Genomic DNA, 20,499 nt, shown 5'->3' on the forward strand with positions numbered 1-20,499 from the left:
ACGGGGCATGCGTTACATTAAAAAAACAAAAAACATTTCTGAGCATGTGCAACACACATAACACAGCAGATACATTGCTAAACGCACAGCATGCAGCACTGTTTAACCTGCTGGGTGTTTCAATTCCCATGGCCGCGGGAGGATTTTTTCACCCGATTTTTTTTCCTTATCATGTAGCTAGCCTAGCGCTAGCTACATGATTCTCCCCTTCCTTCTCTTTCCCTCCTACCCTTCTGATCGCTGCCGGCGATCACGCCCATAAGGAAATCCCGTTCTGAACGGGAATTCCGATAGGGCTTCCCCCGTCGCCATGGCGACGAATGGAGTGACGTCATCGACGTCGTGACGTCACTGGGACTCCCGATCCACCCCAAAGCGCAGCCTGGCGGCGATTGGCCAGGCTGCGCACAGGGTCTGCGGGGGGGGGCCCTCTTTCGTGTCGGGTGGCGGCGGATCGGCGGCGATTGGGGCAAACACGCAGCTAGCAAAGTGCTAGCTGCGTGTTTGAAAAAAAAAATTATCAAAATCGGCCCAGCGGGGCCTGAGCAGTGCCTTCTAGCGTCTCTGGATGAGCTCAGCTCGTCCAGAACGCTAGGGAGGTTAATAACACTACACGTTACACACTAACGCAACGTGTGCACTGTGAATGTCGCACAGACTTTGCATTGCTGTGCATTACTCTGCGTTAAAGTATTTTATAACGTGCGACTTTAACGTCGCACTGTGAAAGAGCCCTTAGTCTTTTTTTTCTCCTGCCTGAATGAAATGGTGTTTTCACTGCCAGCTCTCCTCCCCACTGAGCTCGGTAGAAACTGCATTGTCATACCTAGCTTGCTTTGTAAACACATGTGAGCACAGCATAGATCAGATTTCAGTAGTTTCGGTAGAGGGGTGAGGTGTATTTCCCTTCTCAGTCTCCTGTAACGCTGAACTGCTTTCAGCCAATCAGTGAGGAGCAGTAATGTGGGAGGGAAGATAACAGGCTTCCCTCTCCCTGGCAATGTACCAGAATAGAGCCAGCCTGACTGAGATAAGATTCATTACAGCAGAAACATTTATGATTATATTGGAATGCTTGCAATGCAGACTGCATGAAGACTACATAATAAACACAGAGCAGTGGATAAATAGAATTTGATTTTTATGGCTGACAATCCCGATTTAAGTGAGCAACTGTGGTTTCCCATAATGCATCACTACTGAATATCCAAATCATCTCTTTATGCCCCTGAAAGCCAGGCACACATCCAGAACAGCTTAAATTAGTGCAAATACCTTCTGTTTTAAGTAAGCAAAGTTATACTCGGCGCTGCTTTCTAGTAGGAGGACTTTTCAGTCTCTTTTAGCCTCTAATGCCTTCCTGGTGGATCTTCTGGGTCACCGTGAGCTAGGTGTTTCGAGGTTACCATACACTGGATGCCAGTTACCTGGATGGGGGACAGAGTAGCCAGGTCTTTTTGATTTTTTGCAAAAATAAGGCATATTGGTTAACACTCTAAACTTGTAACATTGAAGTCTCTAATATGCCTGTAGGTTTGCCTTAAGCTGAGTACACACGTACGATAACGATCGTTCAAAAACGAACGATAACGACAATCGGAACGATAATCGTGCGTTCAAAAAGTGTGAACGATCGTTTTTGTGAACGATAACGATCGTTATCGTTCAATCGGACCGATCCAACCCGGCGGATTTTTTCGAAAGATAATCGTTCAATCGTTGCAGTGTGTACAAAGATCGTCCGATAACGCATGTTCTTATTGCCTGTCATAACGTCACTTCCGTTTGCGCACGCATTTTTTAATCGTTCGTCGTTCAGTACTTTATACTTATATCGTTCACGTGTGTACACAATCGTTCATTACGAACGATCTTTTCGGTCTAATCTGAATATCGTGTAAACGTCACGAATCGTTCGTAACGAACGATCTTTATCGGACGTGTATACGAACCTTTAGTCTCTTCTGGAAACTGAATTTTCTTCCACATCCCCAAAAAACATCCTGATAGGTAACTGGCTTTTCCCAAAAAATAGACCCTAGACTTGGGGCGAACTACAAATCCTGAGGCCCCCCGGGAAACTTTGATTGGGCCCACAATGCTCACACCCTATCCCTTGCCTACCACTGATGACCCTCACAGCCTGGGGGCCCATCTCACAAGGGTCATAAAACAAGTGTGGACACCCATAACAAGTGTAGGCAAAAAAAAGCACCTGATCTAAAGGATGAACCCCTGTATTGAAGGAAGGAAAGGTTAGTAGTCGGGCCCCCACAGTTCTGGGCCCCCCTGCGATTCCTGGGGCTACTCCCCTGTAGTTATGCCCCTTGCTCTAGACCTTGGCAGGGATTGGAGCGTGAGCCCCTCTGAAGGACAGGAAGTGGCATGAACTCTTCAATATTGTTTTACATGCTATAATAATAACTACATAATCATGATCATAAAAATAATAAGTTAAAAAAAAGCCTAAAAATATATATATTTTACATAACCAAATGCACCTTTAAAAATAATGTGGGCAAACTAAGGCTTTAAACCAAAAGCATTTCTTTTGAGACGCGCAACCTGGAAAACGTAACAACAAAAACAAATCTATTGCCCATCGGCTCACAAAGAAGAGGGCAGTTGGCACCACAAGAGGCCAGAGGCAATAAAACAATTCAAAAGTAAAAAAAACCATGGGTAGCAACACAACGTCTAAATTTAGACCTTTTTTTCCTTTTCTTTTTGCAGCTAAACCTTTCACAGCTAAACAAGAAGGAGAGGTGTAAACTTCTAATTTGAAAAAGACTTGGTGTCTCCGTATCTCGATAAAATAATAAACAAAGATTACACACCCTGGAGAAAGCGAGAGATCTGATGCTCGCCCGCTTTTAAATTACACACGACAAGACGCAAATCGATTTTCTCTGTGCTAAGTGCTAAATAAACGTTTCTCGTATATTCAAGAAAAATATGTCAGGCTGGGCATTAAATAATGTCAAACCTTCCATGCCTTGAAGGAAAACAGCATTCCTCGATGAACTACTCGGTAGCCATCTTTTTTTTTTTCAGAAATGTGTTGGTTTTTTTTTTTTCATTTAAATGGCAGATGCCTGTTGGCCTTTTTGCTTTAGGCAACTGTATTAATCCCTTATAACCTTGAGATTTTTTTTTTTTTTAATTCCTCACAAAAACTCATTACATTCTTACATTCTCCTTTGGAAAATCCTTCTATTTGGTAATAAAATATTTCCCTTCTTTTTTTTTTTTTTCCGGTCCAAAAATAGGCTTGTTCTCCCCAGTCATCATTTAAACCAAACCTCACTCGAAAATTCTATTCCCCTTAGCTCCATGTTACAAAAATAATCAGAACTCTGTATTTTGTGCTGTTTGCTGAAAGCAAAACGCAAGTCAGAAAGGCTGTTCTGAAATATTTCAAAGAATATTAGTTAAAATGGAGGCTCCAAGTTGATGGCAAGTTTGGCGTAACAAAAATAATTTTTCCCAACGGCTTCATCTAAACATGGCCGGACAAGCACATGATATCCAGTGTTTTTTTTTTTAGTGTTTTTTTTTTTTTCAATCATTCCTATTTTGTATACTGCAGTCAACCATTCTAATTTCTTGAAGGATAAGTTCTTGGTGGACATCTTCCCAGCCACCAAACAAGAAAAAAAGAACAACCTGACTTGAAATTCGGTGGTGACTATCACAACGAATTTCATTTGTTGACCTTGATTTTTGCTCCTTAATTCTCCTTCTGTACCTGATCCTAACCATAACTGTGCTCAAAAAGAGTAATGTTCTTCTTTTCAACCCAAGCTTCTTCATCAGTTGGCGCTGTACTGGCTCGATGACGCCAACCCTGGCATGGTCTACAAGTGAGAAAGAGCATGATCAGCTCTGTTCCACGGACGAGCCACACTCTGAAATACGCAAGGTCTTCTTCTGTGAAATATGTTCAGGACGACATCATAACATGGACCACGTAGAGTCATCCCGCCAGTTAAAGATAGAGCGTGTCCGAACAGGTGGTACAACACAAAAATTACATCTCTTTCAACAGGTAACGCAGACAAAAAGCTACTTCAGATCCCATGGCAGATCGCATGGGTGTTGGTGCGTTAAGAGATCAAAGATTGTGTCTCGAAAAAGTTGTCGCAAGAGGTCACAGCTCTGTGGGTTTCTTTATGGCTTCTGAGGTCCTGGAGACAGAACTACGGGGGTGGAGAGTCCATCAACACTTAGAGTCGGAACATGGATCTGAGTGTTTCCGTTGGCCGGGAACTGGAATTAAAAAGAAAAGATTTGGTTACGGTATGTTACTTACATTAAACGACTTTGCATTCATACCTTGATTCCCTCTTGTTGACCAGAGCAGTTTTGACATCTTAGCTATGTCCCTATTTAATCAGCAATAACGTAATCATTACTTATGACATCTAAATTAAATATATATTGTTTTTTCAAGACCAACTAGCCTTTCATTGTATGGCATTTTTCCCTCAAACTATTTTGTTTTCTATGCACTTTAATAGGAAAAAGAAGAAAAAAATAGAAAAAACACATTATTTCTCAGTTTTACCAATTCCAGTTAAAAAAATAAAAAGCGCTATGTTAGATAAAAACAAAAATGTTGTTTGGCTATTTCTACAGTTTATCACAAAACTTAGATTATGTTCCTGTCACAATTTATGGTGAAGATATTTGATTCTGAAATAATGCTACAGTAGTACAGTGTGTATTCTTCACTACGAATAGAGAAAATAAAAGTACCGTATATACTCGCATATAAGCCGACCCGCATATAAGCCGACCCCCCAACTGTTACCTGAAAAACCAGGGAAAAAATGATTGACCCCCATATCAGCAGGGGGTAGGAAATGCTGGATTGGTGCAGGCGCGTGATCCCCCAGTGTGTCCCAGTATAGCTAGTATAGTGCTCAGTATAGCTAGTAAAGTGCCCATTATAGCTATTAAAGTGCCCAGTATAGCTTGTAAAGTGCCCAGTATAGCCAGTAAAGTGCCCAGTATAGCCAGTATAGTGCTCAGTAAAGCTAGTATAGTGCCCAGTATAGCCAGTATAGTGCCCAGTATAGCCAGTGTTGTGCCCAGAATAGCCAGTAAAGTGCCCAATATAGCCAGTATAGTGCCCAGTATAGCCAGTAAAGTGCCCAGTATAGTGCCCAGTATAGCTAGTATAATGCCCAGTATAGCCAGTATAGTGCCCAGTATAGCCAGTATAGTGCCTAGTAAAGTCAGTATAGTGCCCAGTATAGCCAGTAAAGTGCCCAGTATAGCCAGTAAAGTGCCCAGTATAGCTAGTAAAGTGCCCAGTATAGCCAGTATAGTGCCCAGTATACTGCCCTCCCGCCCGCTCCCTCCCTCCGCAGCCACCGCTGCTATTACCTGCTTTAGGCAGTGGCCGCTTCCTAATCCGGGTTCCACTCTTCATCATGCGTACACCGTAAGTGTATCACAGCAGCGCGCCCGGCGCTGCTGCTGTGACGATGCAGGGGGCAGGAAAGAGCGCGGCTTCTGCCGTTACCAGGGAACCTGCTCTTTCCTGTCCCCTGCATCGTCACAGCAGCAGCGCCGAGCGCGCTGCTGTGATACACTTACGATGTACACATGATGAAGAGGGGAACCCGGATCAGGAAGCGGCCGCTGCCTAAAGCAGGTAATAGCAGCGGCCGCTGCGGAGAGAGGGAGCGGGCGGGGGGGGGGGGGGGGGGGATGGGTTGGCGCGGACCACGGACCACCACCCACGACTCGCATACAAGCCGACCCCCCAACTTTTGGCCCCCTTTTTGGTCAAAAATTCGGCTTGTATGCGAGTATATACGGTACTTTTAATGGTCCAAATCAATCTTATTGGCTCAGGGAACATATATTCCCTTTCACCAATTAGTGCTGCAGCAGATAGTGCCAGAAGTTTTGCACAAGAGCAAGCCCAATCATGCAAAGCTGTGCTTCAGCTACTAGACTTATATCTACGTCCTTGTGGCTTAGATGCAGTCACAGAGGACATAGATATACTGTAGAGGTGGAAAAAGTGGTTAAAAAATGAACTTTTAAAGCAAATCTGTAGTGAGAAAAAAAGACAGATACTTAACTATGGAATTGGAAGGCTCTGGATACTATTGAGCCTTTCCTGTCCCGTCTCGGCCCCCTTGTTCCAGCGCTGTCCCCTGGTGCATTTACATCAGCACTTGGAGCCCTTGGAAGGCTTTAGGAGCACTCATGTTCCCAAGGTCTCCTAGTGACAGGCAGTAGAGCTGATGCTTTAGTGCACATACTCAGAGACACAAATGTTTTTGAAGCCTTCTGAGGGCTCACGGCGGTGTATTTGACCAAATGGTTGATTAGCTGTAACGGGGGTGACAGAGCTGGATTGAGGGGACTGAGAGGGTACAGGGAAGGCTCAATAGGATCCAAAGTCTTCCCTCTTCATAGGTAAGTATCAGACCATTTTTTTTGTCCCTTCAGTTTTAATTTAAAGAGGTATTAAACTCTGACATAATATTCAACAAAAATGTGTTTTCCTACTTTTTATATCCCATACAGTTATCCTCTTTGCTTGTGTGCATAAGTATTCTTATTCATTTAGAAATTACAAGTTCCCAAAGTACATTGTATTTGCTCTGAAAGCTGCCACTGGATTTTATTCATAACTGGAGAATTCATATTGTAATACAGTAACGATTTCTGAGCAGTGTATCCGTTCTGGACACATTACAAGGAGTTTCTGCACAGTCAGGGAATGTTTACATTCCTCTTTTGCTACAAATAAGGGAAAACAAGATAATGTTATCACCAGTTCGGATGTGGATCTCCCTGCAGGGAGCTTTCAATTGAAAAAAGAAAGTCCTGTGTTTTAACCCCTTGAATGCTGTTCTGCTTAAAAAAATGGTGGTAATATATTATATGCTGTAAATAATCTTTTAGAGTAAAGAAGAAATGCTGGGTTTTATACCACTTTAAAGTGTGGGTTTAACTAATAACCAACCAAAAAGGTTATTTGAATTATTACTAGAAATGGTTCTAGCTTTAGGTGCTTACTATTCTTTGTACATGAGGTCTGGATGTAAATCACGTAAATATAAAAATCAAAAATTTACTGAAATGGTTTTTTATTATACATTTTTTAAAAGGACTTATGAGGCCAACTGTGTAAAAAAAGTTAATTACTTGCCTCTCCGTTTCAGGCACGGAGGACGCCGTCCGCGTCCTCCGTGCCACTCTGCCAGGTCCCCCCGCTCATTATCCCCCCGGGCCGGCTCCCGACCCCACGGCCCGGGCTCTCCTTCCCCTCCAAAGATGGCCGCTTCCTGTGGCCGCGGCTGCGCAGTCCACCTGGCCGCGAATGTGGCTGCGCAGCTCTAGAGCCAACCCCTCTGATCCACGCTACGTAGCGTGGATCGGAGGGGTTGGCCCTAGAGCTGCGCAGCCACGGCCAGAGGAAGCGGCCATCTTTGGAGGGGAAGGAGATGCCGACCCTTTTTTTACATAGTTGGCCTTGTAAGTCCTTTAAAGGAGTTATCAGGCAAAAAAAAAATGAGTTTCACTTACCTGGGGCTTCTACCAGCCCCATGCAGCCATCACTGCTGCTCTGGTCCCCCTCCGTCTGCTAGTTTAGTTTTTGCCAACCGTAGGGTTGGCGGGCCGCATTGCGTACATTTTTACGCATTCCCGCTGGTGCAAGATTAACACATACATTTTACGCGTTAGTGGTTCAACGCGTACATTTTTACGAAAAAGGGCCACTGCAGCTTTAAGGCCTCGCTGCAGGGCCGCACAACTCAGCACACAAGTGATTTCCCCCCCCCCCTTTTTTCTCCCCACCAACAGAGATCTCTGTTGGTGGGGTCTGAGCGCTCCCCCAGTGTTTGTTTTTTTGTATATATTTTTTGCATTGATTTTCTAATATTTTTTCTTTTTTTTTTTTACATTTATTTTTTTTATTTATTCCCTCCCCAGCCAATCACTGTGATTGACTGTCATAGGCTTCAGCCTATGACAGCCAATCACCTTTGATCCCCTGGAGGGGACAGACGTGTGACATCGTGTGCTGTAGATTGCAGCGCTGTACAAGGTAATTAGACGGCCAAACTCCGTCTGTCTCCGAGCGGTGATCGCCGCTGGGAGGCTGATGGCGGAGCTGAGCTCCGCCTATCTAGCAGAGATGCGTGTGCATCAGTGCGTGCAATCTCCTGCAAAGCGAGCCCCAAGGACTTTACGTCGATTGGCGTTAGGCTGTCCTAGGGCTGACGCCACGGCCACGCCGCAGCCATCGGCTTGACGCGGTCGGCAAGCAGTTAAAGTGAAACTTAATTGAACATAAGGAAAAGATTTTAACTTACCTTACCACAGTCATCCTGTGCCAGCAGTGTGCCAAACCGATACTCGGGTCCCCCGCCGCTGGTAAGCTTTGTTTCTGCAGACTGATGTCAGCGAGTGTGCCGTTGCGCCAGCGCGGCTCTAGTTGCACGCATCTTCGTACAAGTTCACAAGGTTCTCTCTTACTATGCCTGCGTAGGACGCTGTCGCCGTCGTGAACGTGTATGAGGGTGCGCGCGGCCAGGGCCACACAGGCACAGTGGCCTGCTGACTGATCAGTCAGCAGAAACCAAACGTAGGCATGGCAACCACGCCACAGGCACAGGGAGGCTGCCAGGGGCAGGGGCTGACTCTTTTCCTTATCTTCAGTTTAGGTTCACATTAAGGGGGCTTATACAGGGGGCTGGAGGAAGGCCCAGGTAAGTGAAAATCCATTTCTCACTTTCACCCCAGGTTTACTTCAAGTTCATTAAAGAATAAAAAGCTATTGTTTTTACAAAGTTTAAAAAGGAACCCCCCCCCCCCCTTCCTCATCAACTTTACTGTATTGTCCCCCCCCTCTTTCCCCCTAATGCCTGGTACAAACCATGCAATTTCCTGTCAGATAGACGGCTTGAATTGATTATTTCTGACAGGTCTGGTCTGATTTCCGATCATTTTTCGAATCAATTTTCCAATCACGTCTATACAACATTGATCAGAGAATCGACTGAAGCAATCGAAAACATGAGCTGTATGCGGTGGGGGGTGCTGCCATCGGCGCTGGAGATAGGCAAATTGAGTTACAGCGTTGCAGGGGGAGGGGGCACCTATACTAAGGCACCTATAGCTGTCTAACTTATACTGTGGCTCCTCTAGCTGGCTAACCTATACTGGGGACACGCAATACATTGAAAAACCTCCTGGGTGGAATGCAGGGCATACCGCTTGCAGGTAATTTTTCTTGCCCGACACAGTGAGTGTCGTACGTACCGCCCAGGAGGTTAAGTCAAACATCTGATCTGCATGCTTGTACAGGGCGTATCCAGACCAGGGTTCTGGGTGTATGGAACACCCCCCTGAGACTCCTGTCCCTTTAAAAAAAATTCCCTGAAATCACTGAAGCAGGCGAGCTGGTAAAGGCTTGCCTCCTGCAGGGATTGTGGGAAAAACTCAGCTCTTTCACTATTGTAAAGACTGCATGTAGACAGCTACAAAAGGTATTTCACAGGTTGAAAAGTTTTGACAGTCCCTAAACTCCAGGAGGGCTGCCTGCAGCTTGTGTGAGAGGCTTTTTTGGATTTGGCTGGCAGGAACAGGAGACACATGCAAGTAGCCTGTGTGATGGGGGACTGCAATACAGATACTCTCGCTGCATTCTCTCTGCATTCACTATTGTTTTCCTCCTTCCCCTAGTGCTGGCTGGAAGGGGGGCAATCTCCCCCCAGGCAGCCTTTCATTCAGAGATTTGTGTCTGGTGTATTCAAGTGAAACACTAGGCTAGCTGATAAAAGTGCAATTAAAGGGCAGGCAAGATGGTAAATATACACAGAGTGATGCAGAGCTTGCCTGGAGGGTCTGTGGGCAAACATCTGTCTGGTCTCTCCTCATTGTTATAATGACTGAAGGTGTTAAACAAGGTGAAAAGTTTTTGACAGTCTGGAGACTCCAGGAGGGCTGCTTTCTGCAATACAGATAAGCTCTCTGCTCCATCTCAGGCTATTCTCAGTCTCTCTCCACTCCTCCTCTTACTGGGCTAATGCACGCCAAAATCACTATAGCAATTGCTAGCAATTAGTGAGTGCAATTTTGTGAAGCGATTTTCAGAGCGATTTCTGAATGAATCGCTCAAAAAAATGCTACATGCAATATACCTGCGATTTTGAAAAAAATCACAACGCTGCTGTGAGAACACCCTCCAAGGGTAACATTAGCCAAGCTCTTTTCAAGTCACTGTCGATTTGAAAAACGCTCAGAAACCCTCTTGGTGTGCACCAGCCCTCCCTCATTCACCTTTGTTCCCCTCTTCCCCTAGTGCTGGCTGGCTGTGTCTTCTTGTCATACAGGAAAGCTAAATAAAAAAGCAATCCTGGTGAGGCAAATTATTATTATTTAGTATTTATATAGCGCCGCCATCTTCCGCAGATGCATATATCCCTGCATCATATGGCTATCGCTTGCGCTATGTGACACTATGTAGCATATTCCACTGAATTGTCCAAACTAAGTCTATCTCCTGTTCCTCTCTTGGGGAGTTGTTCCAGCGCTGTACCCCGTTCACATTTGCTGCTACCAGAAGCCCTCAGAAACACTCGTGTCCTTGAGTACTTCCAAAGACAGGCAGCCCTGTAATACGCCAGTGCACTTTTGTGCATGGGCAGTGTGGAGCCACCTGTCTTCGGAAGCACTCGGGGACATAAGTGTTTCCGGACCTTTCAGGAATCCCCCCCTTAAAAATCCTGCATTTGCCCCTTAAGCTACATACACATGAGGCACAAATGTCTGCAGTTGTATGGAGACAAGCATCAGTTGAAAGTCTCCAGCAACGACAGTTGTATACAAGCAACGAATGTATACACGCGGCAACAACCTGTCTGCAACATAGCGGAAACTGTTGCTCAGCAACTTCTGTCGCAGGCAGTGGCGTTCCTACCTAAGGGCGCAGGGGGGCGGGGCGCACCGGGTACCAGTCAGCCAGGGGGGTGTCGCCACGACCCCCCTACACCTGACTAAGGAGGGGAAGAGCAGCGCTAGGAGGAGGGGTGACAGCAGGGATAGCGGCGGGGAGGGGGAAATATCCCCCCCTCCCTCACCTGGGTCCCCTCCTTCTGCCTCTCTTCTCCCCCCAAAAATGCGGGCAGCGGGCCGGTGGCAGTGGGCAGCGAGCAGGCGAGCGCGGAGTATACTCACGTTACTTCCGCGTATCAGCCTGGAACGCTGCGTCGCCGTCACGTGCCTCTTCTGCGCCTCCAATCATTGGAGGCGCAGTAGAGGCACGTGACGGCGACGCAGCGTTCCAGGCTGATACGCGGAAGTAACGTGAGTATACTCCGCGCTCGCCTGCTCGCTGCCCACTGCCACCGGCCCGCTGCCCGCATTTTTGGGGGAGAAGAGAGGCAGAAGGAGGGGACCCAGGTGAGGGAGGGGGGGATATTTCCCCCTCCCCGCCGCTATCCCTGCTGTCACCCCTCCTTCTAGCTACACGGGGGGGGAGGGGGGGAACTATACTACCTAAACTGGGGGCCACTATACTAGCTGGCAGCTGGGGGCCACTATACTGGAGGCAGCTAAACGGGGGGGGGCACAGGGCACTATACTAGCTACACTGGGGGCATCTATGGGGGCCACTATATTACCTATACTGGGGGGGGGGGGGCACCATACCAGCTACAATGGAGGCAACTATACTATCTAAACTGTGGGCCACTATACTAGCTATACTGGGGCAACTATGGGGGCCACTATACTAGCTATACTGGAGGGAAGCTCTACGGGGGCCACTATACAAACTACACTGGGGGCAGCAACACTACCTACATTGGGGGCAGCAGCTATGCTGCCTATCCTGGGGGCAACTATACTAGCTATATTGGGGCAACTATACTACCTTCACTGGGGGCAACTAGCTACCTATACTGGGGGCAACTGCTAGCTACCTATACTGGGGGCAGTGGCGGGGGGGGGGGGGGTGTGCTTAGGGTGCTGAAGCACCCCTTAAAATTCTCCAAGCACCCCCCAGCGTGAACTGACTTTCGGCATCTAATAGACGCCGTATCAGTTCACCGCAGCGGCAGAGCAGGGCTATAGTAAAATGTCCGAAGCCCTGCTCTGGAGACTTTGGGAGTTGCTGGCTGCAGAGGATCGTGGGAGCTGCGCACTGGACGGAGGCCGGAACAGGAGCTCTGCTGCAGGTGAGTAAATGGTTTTTTTTTTCTTTTTAATTTATATTAGCAGCCAGGGGTAGCATTTATGTTCTGGCCAGGTCTGCTACACGATTGAAGTGTTTTCTGGACAGGTCTGCCACACGATTGCATGTATTTTCTGGGCAAATCTGCCGACATGATTGAACGTATTCTCTGGGCAAATCTGCCGACATGATTGCATGTATTTTCTGGGCAGATCTGCCGACATGATTGCATGTATTTTCTGGGCAAATCTGCAGACATGATTGAACGTATTCTCTGGGAAAATCTGCCGACATGATTGAACGTATTCTCTGGGAAAATCTGCCGACATGATTGAACGTATTCTCTGGGCAAATCTGCCGACATGATTGAACGTATTCTCTGGGCAAATCTGCCGACATGATTGCATGCATTTTCTGGGCAAATCTGCCGACATGATTGCATGTATTTTCTGGGCAAATCTGCCGACATGATTGCATGTATTTTCTGGGCAAATCTGCAGACATGATTGAACGTATTCTCTGGGAAAATCTGCCGACATGATTGAACGTATTCTCTGGGAAAATCTGCCGACATGATTGAACGTATTCTCTGGGCAAATCTGCCGACATGATTGAACGTATTCTCTGGGCAAATCTGCCGACATGATTGAACGTATTCTCTGGGCAAATCTGCCGACATGATTGAACGTATTCTCTGGGCAAATCTGCCGACATGATTGCATGTATTTTCTGGGCAAATCTGCCGACATGATTGAACGTATTCTCTGGGCAAATCTGCAGACATGATTGAACGTATTCTCTGGGCAAATCTGCAGACATGATTGAACGTATTCTCTGGGCAAATCTGCACACATTACGTGTATTTTCACCCGGGTTCACGTCAAATTACAGTTAGCTCCGCCCTCATCCGATCATGGCCACGCCCATTTTTTTTGCCGCGGCGCGCTTCGCGCGCCGCATGTTATAGCGCCTCCCATTTTTTGCCCCTTCACCTTTTTTTGGGGGGGGGGGGTGTCTTATAATGCCCAGCACCGGGTGTCAAATGCCCTAGGTACGCCACTGGTCGCAGGTTCAATGAACTGTCGGACTCACAAGAGTAGCTAGAGACTAGCATACACACGACTGCACCGACTTAAGACTAGGGACGGTTGCTGCAACAGCTGTTGCCGGGGATTGAACAAGTCAATCGCCTGGAGACAGTTCTGATTAGCAACAGTTGCTTGCGCGCGCCTCATACACATGGAGGACCTGTTGCCGCAACATGCGCGGGCCATATGTTTCCAGCAACAGTTGTAGCCCGTGTGTATGGGCCTTAATGGCCCATACTCACGAGGGACTTTTGTCGCCTCAACACGCGGCGCGCGCGTGTTGCGGCGACAGGTCGCCCGTGAGTATGGGCCGTCGCACACGCGCGCACCCCGAACTGTCGCCCGCCGCTCATGTCGCCATGCGATTGAAACTTTCAATCGCATGGCGACAGTCGCCGCTGCCCCCCCGCCGCAACTGTCGCTAGTCCGCGTGAGTACGCGGACTAGCGACAGCAACCTCCATGTAGGTACATGGAGCTTCCGGCGGGGGGAGGAGGAACGTCAGCGACAGCTTCCGCCTTGCCGCTGGTCCCTCTTCCGCGTGTGTACGCGGAGGGACCTGGCGAGAAGCTGTCGCCGGCCTGTCGCCCACACGCTCACGTGTGCTGGCGACAGGCCACATTTCTCGCCCGTGAGTATGGGCCATTAGAGGCAGAGGATCAGCAGGACTGCCAGTAAATGTGCATTATTTAAAAGAAAAATCAACATGTCACCCTCCATATCCTCTCGCTTTAGGTGTCTTTTAACAAAAAGGAATTCAGGTTTTATTAGTTTCACTGATTGACAGAAAATATTGTAAGCAGCCAACGAAAAAAAGGAGCGATTCATTCCATTCATAGTGAGGGTCAAAGTCCTCTCCCTGAAGCCAACTTTACTGTATTTATTCAGTGGAAGCAGCGCTCGTGACAAGTGCTGAATATTTCTGCGACAGCCAAACAAAGGAATGCAGCGGGCGGGGCTTTACCCAAAGGTGTATAACACTGTAAACAATACGAAAGCTTCTGATCTGGACATGTTCCTCAGGAGATTACAGAGAATGGAATGAGGAGGGTGGGATTTACCCACAGTAGTAAAAAATATTGTAAACAACACGAAAACTTCTGATCTGGACATGTTCCTCAGGAGATTACAGAGAATGGAATGAGGATGGAATGCAGCGGATCGGTGTACGCCGTTGGCCGGGGCTTTACCCACAGGAGTAAAACATATCGTACACAAATTACACAATACGAAAGTTTCTGATCTGGACATGTTCCTCGGGAGATTACAGAGTGAATGAGGTGGGCGGGGCTTTACCCAAAGGTGTATAACATTGTAAACAATACGAAAACTTCTGATCTGGACACGTTCCTCAGGAGATCACAAAGAGTGCTTTACCCCAGTGATAATCGTAATCAGCTGATTACGATTCTGCAAAATTTACCATAAATTTTCACATTTACACTTATACGTAATTTTGATCTGTAAATTCAATTGATTTCGTATAGCGATTTGTAATTTCGCCTAAAATTTTGCGCCGAATTTGGCAGTAATTAGCAAAGCCCCCATGGATCATAGTAACACCAAAATTGCTACGTGTTAAGGAGAATAGTGGGTACAAGTAAAAAATTTAAAAAAGAATTTTCGAAAAAGACCTTGTAGTTTTTGAGAAAATCGTTTTTGAAAATGCTAAGAAAAAAATGTTTTTTAAACTACTGTAAAAAATGACAGTTTAACTATAAAATTGTTTTTCTTTGCATATTTAAAATCGGTTTTCTCAAAAACTACGTCTTTTTGAAAAATTATTTTTTCGACTTGTACCCAATATGCTACTTAAAGAGGAACTGTAACGACAAAATGGCCCCTGGGGGTACTCACCTCGGGTGGGGGAAGCCTCAGGATCCTAATAAGGCTTCCCACGCCGTCCTGCGTCCCTCGGGGGTCTCGCTGTAGCCCTCCGTACAGCCGTGACGCAATATTTACCTTCCTGGCTCCTGCGCAGGCGCTCTGATGGCTGTCGGCGCCGAAGTAGGCGGAAATACCCGATCGCCGTCGGGTCTGCTCTACTGCGCAGGCGCAAGTTTCCGGCGCCTGCGCAGTAGAGCGGACCCGACGGAGATCTGGTATTTCCGTCTATTTCTGTGCCGAAAGTCGCCACAGCGCCCCCGCTGGAGCCAGCAAAGGTAAATATTGAACTGACAGTCGGCACAGTCGCCGGCTGTTCGGAGGGCTGCGGCGAGACCCTCGTGGGACAGAGGACGGCGTGGGAAGCCTTATTAGGATCCGGAGGCTTCCCCCACCCGAGGTGAGTACCCCCCAGGGGAGGTTTTTGTTGTTACAGAGTCTCTTTAACATATGTATCAATTGTGGTAGCAATAGCATGTAGGCGGGCTTTGCTATTTACCGCTAAAGTCGGCACAAAATTTCACAACATTGCGTGAAAATTACGCTAAAAAGTATGCAAAATTATGAAATATTACTATTACATACAAAATTAATGAAGATTTTTCCTGAAATTTTGCATTACGATTACGATGCATAAAAATGCTTATTTTGATGCTTTACCCACAGGAGTAAAACATATTGTATACAATACGAAAGCTCCTGATCTGGACATGTTCCTCAGGAGGTTACAGAGAATGGAATGAGGAGGGCGGGATTTACCCACAGGAGTAAAACATATTGTAAACAATACGAAAGCTTCTGATCTGGACATGTTCCTCAGGAGATCACAGATGAGGAGGGCGGGATTTACCCACAGGAGTAAACATATCATATACAATACGAAAGCTTCTGATATGGACATGTTCCTAGGAGGTTACAGAGAATGGAATGAGGATGGAATGCAGCGGATCGGTGTACGCCGTTGGCCAGGGCTTTACCCACAGGAGTAAAACATATCGTACACAAATTACACAATACGAAAGTTTCTGATCTGGACATGTTCCTCAGGAGATTACAGAGAGTGGAATGAGGATGGAATGCTACAATTCCTGCTGTAACAGGCGTTAACCCTTTACAAAGTACACACAACCTTAAAAACACGCCTGAAACGGGGCCAATTCAAGGATAAAATATAAATACAATGCAAACGATCCCTGACCTCACATCTATTGAGCATTTGTGGGACGAAGTCAGAAGATCACTTCAAAGCTAGGAAACACCACCATCCACGATACAATTCTTTGTGCGATTCGATTACGATTCTATTTACGATCTGATTAAATCCGACATGTTCGATCGGGATTCGATTCGATTCAATTCGATTTGCCATTGCAAAACAATGGCAAATCGAATTGAATCGAATCCCAATCGGACATGTCAGATTTAATCGGATTGTAAATAGAATCGTAAACGAAACGCAAAAAAGAATCATATCGTGTAGATTGGGCTCAAGAGTGCCATTATGTCAGCAAGGGCCAACATTCCTCAGCAACAGTATCAGCATCTTGTGTGCATGCCATAAAGAATATCGGCTGTGATCAGAGCTAAAGGTGGACCAACTTGTTGTTAAAGGGGGTCTAAAAATTTTAGCCACTCAGTGTAAAGCAGGGGTGTCAAACTCAAATACAAAGTTGTCCAAGATTAAACACTGGTACCTAGTCATGGGCCAACCTCAATGTCTATTGGCCACCTTATAAAGTTCCCTGGTGTATAATGGGCGTACGTACGAAAAGGGCGTCGGGAAAAAAGGGCGCGTGGTATAAACGATAAATGGAAATATCGTTTATAGAAATTATTGTGTAGAATTTCGTTTATAAATAGTGTTTTATGAATTTATAAATCACTAAATAATGTGTATGAGATCGGCAATTCTTAAAACGTTAATCTTCCCTGTTTGTAAAGTGAAACTTATATTTTCGTTTATTAAAAACCCTCCCTGTACCTATCCCTAACCCCTAGACCCCCTGTTGGTGCCTAAACCTAAGACCCCCCTGTTGGTGCCTAAACCTAAGACCCCCCTGTTGGTGCCTAAACCTAAGACCCCCCTGTTGGTGCCTAAACCTAAGACCCCCCTGTTGGTGCCTAAACCTAAGACCCCCCTGTTGGTGCCTAAACCTAAGACCCCCCTGTTGGTGCCTAAACCTAAGACCCCCCTGTTGGTGCCTAAACCTAAGACCCCCCAGTTGGTGCCTAAACCTAAGACCCCCCTGTTGGTGCCTAAACCTAAAACCCCCTATGGATAATAATGTTTTACAGACATTAATAAATAAAAAATGTAAAGAAAAAAAATGTAAATTATTTTTTTGGGTGGATAATAATGTGTTAGAAATGTTTTAGAAATAGTGATTTATTATCTTCATAAACGTTATTCGTCACGGGCTCATTTTGTAAACTTAAATCATCACAAACATAGTTATAAATCCTTAAAGAGAACCCGAGGTGGGTTTGAAGAATATTATCTGCATACAGAGGCTGGATCTGCCTATACAGCCCAGCCTATGTTGCTATCCCAAACTCCCCTAAGGTCCCCCTGCACTCTGCAATCCCTCATAAATCACAGCCACGCTGCTGACAAACAGCTTGTCAGAGCTGGCTATGTTTATCTCTATAGTGTCAGTCTGCTGCTCTCCCCGCCTCCTGCAGAACTCCAGTCCCCGCCTGCATCCCTTCCCTCCCTGCTGATTGGAGGGAAGGGACGGGGCAGGGACCGGAGCTATGCAGGAGGCGGGGGAGCAGCTGAGACTGACACTACAGATGTAAACAGAGCCTCACAGCACGGCTGTGATTTATGAGGGAATGCAGAGTGCAGGGGGACCTTAGTGGGGTTTGGGATAGCAACAGAGGCTGGGCTGTATAGACAGATCCAGCCTCTGTATGCAGATAACATTCTTTAAACACACCTCGGGTGCTCTTTAAAAATCTCCGGGCGCCGTTATAAATCCTTAAAAATCTCCGGCGCCTTATTTTCCCCGTTCAGCGCCCATTAAACGATATTTATAATGGAAGTGAATGGGGCGCCCTTTTTGTCCACTTGTCTCATGCGCCCAAATCTACTGCTTCCGTATAATGGCCCCTCTCCAACCCCTACACAGTTCCCTGTTTTCTAGTGGTCTTCCCCCCATACAGTTCCCTGGTGTCTACTGGCCCCCTTCCTCCCCTATACAGTTCCCTAGTGTTTAATGCTTTCCCCACCTCCCCCATATGGCTTCCCTGGTATTCTAGGCTTCACCTCCAGTAAAGCTTCCCTGGTGGTATAGAGTGGGCCAAACATAATTCAAAGTGGGGAAACCACTTGAGGGCCAAATTGAATTGCTCTGAGGGCCAGATTTGGCCAGCAGGATGGAGTTTGACATGTATGGTGTAAAGTGTCGATCTGACAACAGCGTCATTGATTACTACCGGGATTAAAGCATTCCTGTCATGCATCGATTTTTCCCCTCTATTGAATCTGACGGGAATCTATAGCACAACCTGAAGCTTCGGCTTAAAACCGATTGACTCTACAATTAGACCGGATGGAAAATCTCTCACTGATTGGGGGCGCCTGGGAAGACTGGGTACCGGTGATCACATGGTCAGGAGCCTCATTGGCTCCTGACCAGCTCACTGAGCTCTGCTGTCATACCAACAGCAGGATGAGTGGGGTTTAGGGACCGGACAGCGTTGCAATTGGTGGTAGTGGCGGGAGCCTGTGGCGGGGGAAGTCGGAATCTACTCCCTGGTAGGAATAACAGGTCCCAAAGAGGGCGTAGATTTCAACTAGCATTGTCTCTGACAATGCTATCCACATACAGAGGCTGGGTCTGCCTATACAGCCCAGCCTCTGTTGCTATCCAGATCCTCCCTAAGCACCCCCTGCGCTCTGCTATCCCCCATAAATCACAGCCGCACTGCCGACACGCAGTGTGCCACAGCGGGCTGTGTTTATCTCTGTACTGTCAGTCTGCTGCTCCCCCCCGCCTCCTGCATAGCTCCGGTCCCCGCCTGCGTCCCTTCCCTCCCCGCTGATTGGAGGGAAGGGACACGGGCGGGGACCGGAGCTATGCAGGAGGCGGAGGGAGCAGCAGACTGACAGTATAGATGTAAACACAGCCCGCACATTGTGATTTATGGGGCATAGCAGAGCGCAGGGGGGCTTAGGGGATCTGGATAGCAACAGAGGCTGGGCTGTATAGGCAGACCCACCCTCTGTGTGTGGATTGCATTGTCAGAACCCCACCTCAGGTTCTCTTTAAAGGGGAGGTTCAGGGACGCTTTGAAAAAAATAAAAATTCAAATCCACTTACCTGGGGCTTCCTCCAGCCCGTGGCAGGCAGGAGGTGCCCTCGCCGCGGCTCCGCAGGCTCCCGGTCTCCTCCGGTGGCGCAACCGACCTGCTGAGGCCGGCTGCCAGGTCGGGCCCTTCTTCGCTCCAAAATGCGCCTCACGTGGGCGCGCTGACGTCATCGGACGTCCTCCTGGCTGTACTGCACAGGTGCAGAACTACTGAGCCTGCGCAGTACAGCCTAGAGGACGTCCGATGACGTCAGCGCGCACCAGTGAGACGCACATTGGAGCGCAGAAGAGCCCGACCTGGCAGCCAGCCTGCCCAGTTCGGGTGCGCCACCTGAGGAGACCGGGAGCCTCCGGAGCGGCGCCGAGGGCACCTCCTGCCTGCCACGGGCTGGAGGAAGCCCCAGGTAAGTGGATTTGGATGTTTAATTTTTTCAAAGCGTCCCTGAACCTTCCCTTTAAGGGTTGGTTCACACTCGATCGCTTTTGGGATTTGCATAAATCGCAAACATGCTGCATGCAGCATTTTTGGGGGTGATTGTGATGTGATTCTCATTCTGTTGAAAGAGAATCACAAACGCAAATCACGTCCAAATTGTGTATTTTTCGCTACATGAAATCGCGATCGTGATTGTTGTTGCAATTCATAATTTGCATTCCAAATGTGAACCAGTCCCAAAAGAGTTGTATGAAGTAAAGAAAAGTATCAGCAACGCCAAACCCTGTACACTATGTAACGTCAGCCAGATAACACCAACAGTCCTTGTTAATATATGTCAAGCCCCCAGGGACTCTCTTAGTCACAGCGTTATGATTAGGAAGCCCTCGGGACTTTGAGTGCGGCGGCGAGAATGTTGTTTTTACCTGGCTGACTTTATACACAGCATACTATACGGCGTGTGTACTTAAATGTGATGTGTGGAAGGGATAATGTCAGCTAGATAAAACGAAAATAAATAGGCTTACCTCTAAAAGAATGGGGTAGCTCAGCAAAAAAATTAATAACAT

General features: G+C 47.1%; 1 protein-coding gene across 5 annotated transcripts in view; it reads right to left on the reverse strand.

Annotated features, from left to right (window-relative positions):
- Positions 1-605: 605 nt before the first annotated feature.
- The window catches only part of ELK1 (ETS transcription factor ELK1), a 41,362-nt gene continuing 21,468 nt past the window's right edge, over positions 606-20,499 (reverse strand). For 4 of the 5 annotated variants that reach the window (XM_068249849.1, XM_068249850.1, XM_068249848.1 and 1 more), the window contains one exon: positions 2,173-4,269. In XM_068249849.1, the coding sequence (XP_068105950.1) occupies positions 4,171-4,269 (99 nt within the window). In that variant the 3' untranslated portion in view covers positions 2,173-4,170. Of the gene's footprint in view, positions 1,428-2,172; positions 4,270-20,499 lie in introns of those variants that run through there. The other variant, XR_011023421.1, reaches the window with a different exon arrangement.

Source organism: Hyperolius riggenbachi, chromosome 8, assembly GCF_040937935.1.
Source record: "Hyperolius riggenbachi isolate aHypRig1 chromosome 8, aHypRig1.pri, whole genome shotgun sequence".
Lineage (NCBI taxonomy): Eukaryota > Metazoa > Chordata > Amphibia > Anura > Hyperoliidae > Hyperolius > Hyperolius riggenbachi.